Below are 10,696 nucleotides of genomic sequence, written 5' to 3' on the forward strand. Positions count from 1 at the left end.
CTTGTGGTTAGACGGATATCCTAAGAAGACGCAAGCAGTTGACCGAGGTGCGAGTTTATGTTTGGCTGTAGCGGATTGGTTGGGGTAACATAAGCAACCAAAAACACGAAGAGCGGCATAGTTTGGCGTGGCGTCGTAGAGACAAACGTAGGGAATTTGAAAGCCAATGGATTGTGAGGGGCGGATGTTGACAAGATATGTCAGCCGTGGCGAGAGCCTCGGCCCAGTAGGGCGGCGGCATGGAGGATTGGAATAGGAGGGTGCGAGTGACATCGTTGAGCGTGCGGATGGCACGTTCGGCCTTGCCGTTTTGGGCGGACGTGTAGGGGCATGAAAAACGGAGGTGAATGCCGTGAGTCGAGAAAAATGAGGTGACCGTGGAGTTGATAAACTCAGTCCCATTGTCAGCTTGCATGGCAACAAGAGGACGTGCGAATTGGGTGTGAATGTAAGCAACAAAATTAAGAAGAATCGCCGCGGTATCGGACTTTTTCCGGAGAGGAAAAGTCCACATGAAATGAGAAAAATCATCAACGATAACAAGATAGTACTTGAAACCAGAATTACTCAAAAGTGGAGAAGTCCAAAGATCACAATGAATCAACTTAAATGGTTCGACGCTTATTGAAGTAGACCTAGCGAAAGGCAAGCGCACGTGTTTGCCGAGTTGACAAGCATGGAAAACATGCGTGGCTGCTTTATTACATGAAATAAAAGAGTTCTTATGAAGGTGGGACATGGCGTCGCGTCCCGGATGACCTAAGCGACGGTGCCAAAGCTCGGTGGAGGTGGTGGCGAGGAGTCCATGGGCATGGTGGTTGACGACCGATGATGGGAAGATGTAGAGGTCTCCGAGACTATTGCAGCGAAGAATCACGGCCTTGGTGCGAAGATCCTTCACGGAAAAACCGAAGGGGTCAAATTCTATAGAACAAAGATTGTCAATTGTGAAGCGACGAACTGAAAGTAAATTCTTGACAATATGAGGGACAAGCAATACGTTGCGAAGGAAAAGAGAACGAGTGGAGGAAGGTATAGATGTGTGTCCAGTGTGTGAGATGGGCAAGGTCGAACCATTGCCCACGGTGACAACAGAGGAGGAGGGAGAAGGTGTGAGGTGTTGAAGCATACCGGGGTCGGAGGCCATGTGTGCCGTGGCTCCCGAGTCCATTACCCACTCACCAACTGTTGATGGAGTCGCAGTGCTGTTTAGGGCAGCGAGGAGGGCGGAGCAGTCCCACGCCGGGGTGCCGCCGTATGCAGGAGTTGGCGGCGGATTGCTGCCGAAGGCCTGGCCGTGCAACGGGGCCAGGGAGGTGAACGCCTGGGATGGCGGGAGAACTGGAGGCCGTGGCCCGAGGAGGCCGGCCCCGGCACTGGGCCGTGCTGCTGGGGGCGTCTGAAGATGCTGGGCTTGCCCCGTATAGGGATTGAAGCAGACCCAGGGACCGACAGAGGAGGAGGCCCCGCGCTGGAGATTCCCGTCGTGGGAGTTGGAGCGGCCGCCGTTGCCGCCGTTCCCGCCGCCGGCGCCCTTCTTCTTCCGCCAGTTGCCTCCATTGCGGTTTCCACCGGAGGAGCCACCCCCGGAGTTGTAGCCATGCCGAGCGCCGTTGCCCCGGTGAGGACTAGAGGGGGTGGAGCCGCTGGCGCCGTGGGGAGGCGCACCACCATAGAGAGCCGTCTGGGTCCCGAGCGTGGCGGAGTTCGCGAGCTGGGTCTCGCGGAGGGTCAGCAAGGACCTCGTCTGGTTGAACGACGGAAGAGGATTCTGCATGGTGACGATCGTCGTGATGTCGGAGAAGTGCGGATTGAGTCCACGGAGGCAGTTGAGGACAAGAGTTTGGTCGGAGACGGGGGTGCCGACGTCGCTGAGAGCATCCGAAAGGGCCTTGAGGCGATGACAGTAGGCTGTGATGGAGAGGTCACCTTGGACGAGACCTCGGAACTCCGCCTCAAGGTAAACAGCCCGAGTCATCTGATTGTCTAGAAACAGGTTGGTGATGAGCATCCATGCTTCCTGGGCAGTTTGATCCTCCGCCATGATTATGTCCAGGATTTCGTCGGAGATGGACCCGTAGAGCCAGGACCGAACGACGTAGTCATCGCGAGTCCAGTCCGGCGTGCGGTCCGCCGAGGCGGTGACGACGTTGACGTGAGGGAGCAAGTCGTACTTGCCGAGGAGGACGCGGACGAGCATCTGCCACTTGGTGAAGTTCGAGGCATGGAGGTCGAGCGTGACGGGCACATGAGTGCGCATGCTAGCGACATGCACTGCCGGGGAGGCGGAGGCGGGCATAGCAGCGGTGACGAGGGTGCCGGAGGTGGAGTTCATGGGTGCGAGCAAGGTGGAGGAGAGGCTGGGGCTGGTAGCCGATGCGGTGCCTGAGATGGTCGACATGAGCTGGATGCGAGATTGAATCGGTGGTGATGAGCGATGGGGTTGGAGGAGGCAGGATCGAGTTGTCTGATACCAAGAAAACAAGTGTTTTGTGTTTTGTACGCCACACATGGGGCTGCCTTGTATTCACAATATATAGGAGTACATGCCTTGGTAATCAAGGTAAATCAAAGCAAATCCTCAACCGAATCAGACTACAATATTCGGTGGGATATTGTGCTAGTTTCCTATTACATGTGATATGAACAAAAGGTATGCTTTAACACAGCCATCCCAACCATATCTGTGTCAACCACTCAAACTGAAAGATGGAAAATTGAGCATCACATGTACAAATTAAAATCTATAAGTTTTGACCTCAAGACGCTGTTCTGGCTCTAAATTTAGTTTTATAAGCACGAGCCCTCTTTCAACTTGTGGTTACTTTCACAAATCATCAACATGTACAATCGATATACAAAACTATAAATATCAGATACTATGTTGACTTGATCAGGCACAAAAACTGAAAGGTGTGGTTCCACTGATTACATGTTACTATTAGGTAACAAATCTTTTCAATATCACGGAATACTGGAAGAAGAAATGCTGATCTGTATAACATCAACAAGCTTGTAGAACTGCTCCACGACCTGTGTGTGTATCTTCTTTGTTCCTGTACTACCATGGTGAACAACGCCTTCCCTGCAATACATATAGATCAATGACGGTTCAAAACTGGTCCACGGAAAGAGAGAAGGCTTCCGAGAGCTTAGGGTGGGGTGGCACCGGCGAGCTGGTGGCTGGATTAGCGGCTGCCGCGGCGACGGACACGAGCCCTTGGTGTCGCCAAGATGGACATTGATGGATGATGCGGCGGCTGATGGTGATGATCGAATCCAGTCCGGAACACTGCACCAAATTCCAAACAGTAAGTAGCAGTAGGCAAGTAGCATCATGCCGAATCTCACCTCCAGTTCTCCTTGGGCTTACACCCAGATGCGAGGTAGGCGACGAGGTCCTCCTTGGTGAGCGCCTCCGTCAACTCCACCACCTCCTCCGTCAGGGGGCTAGCCGCCATGACTCTGTCGTGCCTCCTCCCCCTCCTTGCCGCCGTGGCCCATCTCCACCCTCAGCTCATCCCCGTCCACGGTGGGCTTCAGGTCGACATAGACGGCGTCGTGGGGCGGGGCAGTGCGACATTGTGCTGGGACTGTAGGAGCCGGGCGACCTGGTCTTCGTCGTCCCAGGCGAGATCCAGGAGAGAGAACGAGGTTGTGCGGCCGGGGCCAGGTCTTGCCCAAGTGCTTTTGATCTCCTATCCCTCGTTTTTTTTCTATGGCTCACTGTAAAGGACACGTGGACATCACGGTAACTCGCCCTTGCCACGGCTGTTAATGGGTTTTATTTTTCAATATGTTATTCAATAATTCTTCAGCTTGTCCAACAGTTCATTCCGTGAAAATACAACCAGCACAACTATCTAGGAAGTCCATAAAATCATCGGTTAGTCCATTATAGATGATATCAAGTATTTCATTTTTCTTAAGAGGATGATCAGGCAAAGCATTAAGTAACTGGCAAAGCATCCCCAAGCTTGTGGGAGACTCTTTTCTTTAATTTGCACAAAGTTAAATATTTCCTGTAAAGCAGTTTGTTTTTTATGAGCAGGGAAATATTTTTCAGAGAAGTAATAAATCATATCCTGGGGACTGCGCACACAACCAGGAGGAAGAGTATTGTACCAAACTTTAGCATCACCCTTTAACGAGAAAAAATAATAATTCAAGAATAAAGTAATAGCAAGTCTTCTCATGTGAAGCCCCCGATTCAATCGTACACTAATGATGCACGCAAACGTGTACGATTAAGATCAGGGACTCATGGGAAGATATCACAACACAACTCTAAAACATAATTAAGTCATACAAGCATCATAATACAAGCCAGGGGCCTCGAGGGCTCGAATACAAGTGCTCGATCATAGACGAGTCAGCGGAAGCAACAATATCTGAGTACAGACATAAGTTAAACAAATTTGCCTTAAGAAGGCTAGCACAAACTGGGATACAGATCGAAAGAGGCGTATGCCTCCTGCCTGGGATCCTCCTAAACTACTCTTGGTCGTCGTCAGCGGACTGCACGTATTAGTAGGCACCTCCAGTGTACTAGGAGTCAGCGTCGACGGTGGCGTCAAGCTCCTGGGCTCCAGCATTTGGTTGCGACAACCAGGTAGAATGGAAAGGGGGAAAAGAGGGAGAAAAGCAACCGTAAGTACTCATCCAAAAGTACTCGCAAACAAGGAGCTACACTACATATGCATTGGTATATGTGTAAAGGGCCATGTCGGTGGACTGAACTGCAGAATGCCAGAATAAGAGAGGGATAGCTAATCCTGTCGAAGACTACGCTTCTGGCCACCTCCATCTTGCAGCATGTAGAAGAGAGTAGATGATAAGTTCACCAAGTAGCATCGTATAGCATAATCCTACCCGGCGATCCCCTCCTCGTCGCCCTGTTAGAGAGCGATCACCGGGTATATCTGGCACTTGGAAGGGTGTGTTTTATTAAGTATCCGGTTCTAGTTGTCATAAGGTCAAGGTACAACTCCGGGTCGTCCTTTTACCGAGGGATACGGCTATTCGAATAGATAAACTTCCCTGCAGGGGTGCACCACATAACCCAACACGCTTGATCCCATTTGGCCGGACACACTTTCCTGGGTCATGCCCGGCCTCGGAAGATCAATACGTCGCAGCCCCACCAAGGCTCAACAGAGAGGGCAGCACGCCGGTCTAAATCCTATGCGCGCAGGGGTCTGGGCCCATCGCCCATTGCACACCTGCACGTTGCGAGGGCGGCCGGAAGCAGACCTAGCCTAGAAGGCGTTCCAGTCCAATCCGGCGCGCGCCGCTCCGTCGCTGACGTCCAAAAGAGCTTCGGCTGATACCGCGACGCCAAGTGCCCATAACTGTTCCCGCGTAGTTGGTTAGTGCATATAGACTAAATGGCCAGACTCAGATCAAATACCAAGATCTCGTTAAGCGTGTTAAGTATCCGCGAACGCCGACCAGGGCCAGGCCCACCTCTCTCCTAGGTGGTCTCAACCTGCCCTGTCGCTCCGCCACAAAGTAACAGTCGGGGGCCGTCAGGAACCCAGGCCCACCTCTACCGGGATGGAGCCACCTGTGACGCCCCCGATTTGACCGTACACTAATCATGCACGCAAATGTGTACGATCAAGATCAAGGACTCACGGGAAGATATCACAACACAACTCTAAAACATAAATAAGTCATAAAAGCATCATAATACAAGCCAGGGGCCTCGAGGGCTCGAATACAAGTGCTCGATCATAGACGAGTCAGCGGAAGCAACAATATCTGAGTATAGACATAAGTTAAACAAGTTTGCCTTAAGAAGGCTAGCACAAAAGTAACAACGATCGAAGAGGCCAGGCCTCCTGCCTGGGACCTCCTAACTACTACTCGAAGCCGAACTCCATGTAGAATCATCCTCGGGATCTCTAGCTCCTGGACTCCAGCATCTGGTTGCGACAACCAGGTATAGAAAGGGGAAAAGAGGGAGAAAAGCAACCGTGAGTACTCATCCAAAGTACTCGCAAGCAAGGAGCTACACTACATATGCATGGGTATATGTGTAAAGGACCATATCGGTGGACTGAACTGCAGAATGCCAGAATAAGGGGGGGATAGCTAGTCCTGTCGAAGACTACGCTTCTGGCCACCTCCATCTTGCAGCATGTAGAAGAGAGTAAATGGTAAGTTCACCAAGTAGCATCGCATAACATAATCCTACCCGGCGATCCCCTCCTCGTCGCCCTGTTAGAGAGCGATCACCGGGTTGTATCTGGCACTTGGAAGGGTGTGTTTTATTAAGTATCCAGTTCTAGTTGTCATAAGGTCAAGGTACAACTCCGGGTCGTCCTATTATCGAGGGACACGGCTATTCGAATAGATAAACTTCCCTGCAGGGGTGCACCACATAACCCAACACGCTCGATCCCATTTCGCCGGACACACTTTTCTGAGTCATGCCCGGCCGCGGAAGATCAACACATCGCAGCCCCACCTAGGCTCAACAGAGAGGGCAGCACGCCGGTCTAAACCCTATGCGCGCAGGGGTCTGGGCCCATCGCCCATTGCACACCTGCACGTTGCGAGGGCGGCCGGAAGCAGACCTAGCCAAGAAGGCGTTCCAGTCCAATCCGGCGCACGCCGCTCCGTCGCTGACGTCCAAAAGAGCTTCGGCTGATACCACGACGCCAAGTGCCCATAACTGTTCCCGCGTAGTTGGTTAGTGCGTATAGACCAAATGGCCAGACTCAGATCAAATACCAAGATCTCGTTAAGCGTGTTAAGTGTCCGCGAACGCCGACCAGGGCCAGGCCCACCTCTCTCCTAGGTGGTCTCAACCTGCCCTGTCGCTCCGCCACAAAGTAACAGTCGGGGGCCGTCAGGAACCCAGGCCCACCTCTACCGGGATGGAGCCACCTGTGACGCCCCCGATTTGACGTACACTAATCATGCACGCAAATGTGTACGATCAAGATCAAGGACTCACGGGAAGTTATCACAACACAACTCTAAAACATAAATAAGTCATAAAAGCATCATAATACAAGCCAGGGGCCTCGAGGGCTCGAATACAAGTGCTCGATCATAGACGAGTCAGCGGAAGCAACAATATCTGAGTACAGACATAAGTTAAACAAGTTTGCCTTAAGAAGGCTAGCACAAAAGTAGCAACGATCGAAGAGGCCAGGCCTCCTGCCTGGGACCTCCTAACTACTACTTGAAGCCGAACTCCATGTAGAATCATCCTCGGGATCTCTAGCTCCTGGACTCCAGCATCTGGTTGCGACAACCAGGTATAGAAAGGGGAAAAGAGGGAGAAAAGCAACCGTGAGTACTCATCCAAAGTACTCGCAAGCAAGGAGCTACACTACATATGCATGGGTATATGTGTAAAGGACCATATCGGTGGACTGAACTGCAGAATGCCAGAATAAGGGGGGATAGCTAGTCCTGTCGAAGACTACGCTTCTGGCCACCTCCATCTTGCAGCATGTAGAAGAGAGTAAATGGTAAGTTCACCAAGTAGCATCGCATAACATAATCCTACCCGGCGATCCCCTCCTCGTCGCCCTGTTAGAGAGCGATCACCGGGTTGTATCTGGCACTTGGAAGGGTGTGTTTTATTAAGTATCCAGTTCTAGTTGTCATAAGGTCAAGGTACAACTCCGGGTCGTCCTATTATCGAGGGACACGGCTATTCGAATAGATAAACTTCCCTGCAGGGGTGCACCACATAACCCAACACGCTCGATCCCATTTCGCCGGACACACTTTTCTGAGTCATGCCCGGCCGCGGAAGATCAACACATCGCAGCCCCACCTAGGCTCAACAGAGAGGGCAGCACGCCGGTCTAAACCCTATGCGCGCAGGGGTCTGGGCCCATCGCCCATTGCACACCTGCACGTTGCGAGGGCGGCCGGAAGCAGACCTAGCCTAGAAGGCGTTCCAGTCCAATCCGGCGCGCGCCGCTCCGTCGCTGACGTCCAAAAGAGCTTCGGCTGATACCACGACGCCAAGTGCCCATAACTGTTCCCGCGTAGTTGGTTAGTGCGTATAGACCAAATGGCCAGACTCAGATCAAATACCAAGATCTCGTTAAGCGTGTTAAGTGTCCGCGAACGCCGACCAGGGCCAGGCCCACCTCTCTCCTAGGTGGTCTCAACCTGCCCTGTCGCTCCGCCACAAAGTAACAGTCGGGGGCCGTCAAGAACCCAGGCCCACCTCTACCGGGATGGAGCCACCTGTGACGCCCCCGATTTGACCGTACACTAATCATGCACGCAAATGTGTACGATCAAGATCAAGGACTCACGGGAAGTTATCACAACACAACTCTAAAACATAAATAAGTCATAAAAGCATCATAATACAAGCCAGGGGCCTCGAGGGCTCGAATACAAGTGCTCGATCATAGACGAGTCAGCGGAAGCAACAATATCTGAGTACAGACATAAGTTAAACAAGTTTGCCTTAAGAAGGCTAGCACAAAAGTAGCAACGATCGAAGAGGCCAGGCCTCCTGCCTGGGACCTCCTAACTACTACTCGAAGCCGAACTCCATGTAGAATCATCCTCGGGATCTCTAGCTCCTGGACTCCAGCATCTGGTTGCGACAACCAGGTATAGAAAGGGGAAAAGAGGGAGAAAAGCAACCGTGAGTACTCATCCAAAGTACTCGCAAGCAAGGAGCTACACTACATATGCATGGGTATATGTGTAAAGGACCATATCGGTGGACTGAACTGCAGAATGCCAGAATAAGGGGGGGATAGCTAGTCCTGTCGAAGACTACGCTTCTGGCCACCTCCATCTTGCAGCATGTAGAAGAGAGTAAATGGTAAGTTCACCAAGTAGCATCGCATAACATAATCCTACCCGGCGATCCCCTCCTCGTCGCCCTGTTAGAGAGCGATCACCGGGTTGTATCTGGCACTTGGAAGGGTGTGTTTTATTAAGTATCCAGTTCTAGTTGTCATAAGGTCAAGGTACAACTCCGGGTCGTCCTATTATCGAGGGACACGGCTATTCGAATAGATAAACTTCCCTGCAGGGGTGCACCACATAACCCAACACGCTCGATCCCATTTCGCCGGACACACTTTTCTGAGTCATGCCCGGCCGCGGAAGATCAACACATCGCAGCCCCACCTAGGCTCAACAGAGAGGGCAGCACGCCGGTCTAAACCCTATGCGCGCAGGGGTCTGGGCCCATCGCCCATTGCACACCTGCACGTTGCGAGGGCGGCCGGAAGCAGACCTAGCCTAGAAGGCGTTCCAGTCCAATCCGGCGCGCGCCGCTCCGTCGCTGACGTCCAAAAGAGCTTCGGCTGATACCACGACGCCAAGTGCCCATAACTGTTCCCGCGTAGTTGGTTAGTGCGTATAGACCAAATGGCCAGACTCAGATCAAATACCAAGATCTCGTTAAGCGTGTTAAGTGTCCGCGAACGCCGACCAGGGCCAGGCCCACCTCTCTCCTAGGTGGTCTCAACCTGCCCTGTCGCTCCGCCACAAAGTAACAGTCGGGGGCCGTCAAGAACCCAGGCCCACCTCTACCGGGATGGAGCCACCTGTGACGCCCCCGATTTGACCGTACACTAATCATGCACGCAAATGTGTACGATCAAGATCAAGGACTCACGGGAAGTTATCACAACACAACTCTAAAACATAAATAAGTCATAAAAGCATCATAATACAAGCCAGGGGCCTCGAGGGCTCGAATACAAGTGCTCGATCATAGACGAGTCAGCGGAAGCAACAATATCTGAGTACAGACATAAGTTAAACAAGTTTGCCTTAAGAAGGCTAGCACAAAAGTAGCAACGATCGAAGAGGCCAGGCCTCCTGCCTGGGACCTCCTAACTACTACTCGAAGCCGAACTCCATGTAGAATCATCCTCGGGATCTCTAGCTCCTGGACTCCAGCATCTGGTTGCGACAACCAGGTATAGAAAGGGGAAAAGAGGGAGAAAAGCAACCGTGAGTACTCATCCAAAGTACTCGCAAGCAAGGAGCTACACTACATATGCATGGGTATATGTGTAAAGGACCATATCGGTGGACTGAACTGCAGAATGCCAGAATAAGGGGGGGATAGCTAGTCCTGTCGAAGACTACGCTTCTGGCCACCTCCATCTTGCAGCATGTAGAAGAGAGTAAATGGTAAGTTCACCAAGTAGCATCGCATAACATAATCCTACCCGGCGATCCCCTCCTCGTCGCCCTGTTAGAGAGCGATCACCGGGTTGTATCTGGCACTTGGAAGGGTGTGTTTTATTAAGTATCCAGTTCTAGTTGTCATAAGGTCAAGGTACAACTCCGGGTCGTCCTATTATCGAGGGACACGGCTATTCGAATAGATAAACTTCCCTGCAGGGGTGCACCACATAACCCAACACGCTCGATCCCATTTCGCCGGACACACTTTTCTGAGTCATGCCCGGCCGCGGAAGATCAACACATCGCAGCCCCACCTAGGCTCAACAGAGAGGTCAGCACGCCGGTCTAAACCCTATGCGCGCAGGGGTCTGGGCCCATCGCCCATTGCACACCTGCACGTTGCGTACGCGGCCGAAAGCAGACTTAGCCCCCTTAATACAAGCGCGAGCTTACGGTCCAATGCGGCGCGCGCCACTCAGTCGCTGACGTCAAGAAGAGCTTCGGCTGATACCACGACGTCGAGTGCCCATAACTGTTCCCGCGTAGTTGGTTAGTG

The 10,696-nt window shown here is 52.3% G+C and overlaps 1 protein-coding gene across 1 annotated transcript; it reads right to left on the reverse strand.

Annotated features, from left to right (window-relative positions):
• Positions 1 to 857: 857 nt before the first annotated feature.
• On the reverse strand, positions 858 to 3,634 carry LOC141020949 (uncharacterized). The gene is made up of 4 exons (XM_073495914.1): positions 3,374 to 3,634; positions 3,170 to 3,292; positions 1,132 to 3,085; positions 858 to 895 (listed from the first exon to the last, which is right to left on the reverse strand). Exons 3-4 carry the CDS (start codon positions 2,510 to 2,512, stop codon positions 858 to 860), a joined length of 1,419 nt encoding a protein of 472 aa, XP_073352015.1. The 5' UTR covers positions 2,513 to 3,085; positions 3,170 to 3,292; positions 3,374 to 3,634.
• Between the last annotated feature and the right edge of the window lie 7,062 nt (positions 3,635 to 10,696).

Source organism: Aegilops tauschii, chromosome 3 (genome assembly GCF_002575655.3).
Source record: "Aegilops tauschii subsp. strangulata cultivar AL8/78 chromosome 3, Aet v6.0, whole genome shotgun sequence".
Lineage (NCBI taxonomy): Eukaryota > Viridiplantae > Streptophyta > Magnoliopsida > Poales > Poaceae > Aegilops > Aegilops tauschii.

What these genes read in the sequence shown, in the direction of transcription:
- LOC141020949 (XM_073495914.1), bottom strand. Translation starts at nt 2,512, where the DNA reads ATGTGTGGCGTACAAAACACAAAACACTTGTTTTCTTGGTATCAGACA. An exon ending in ACACATGGCCTCCGACCCCG is followed by an intron (nt 896 to 1,131) that starts GTATGCTTCAAC and finishes TTTTCCGTGAAG; the next exon opens with GATCTTCGCACCAAGGCCGT.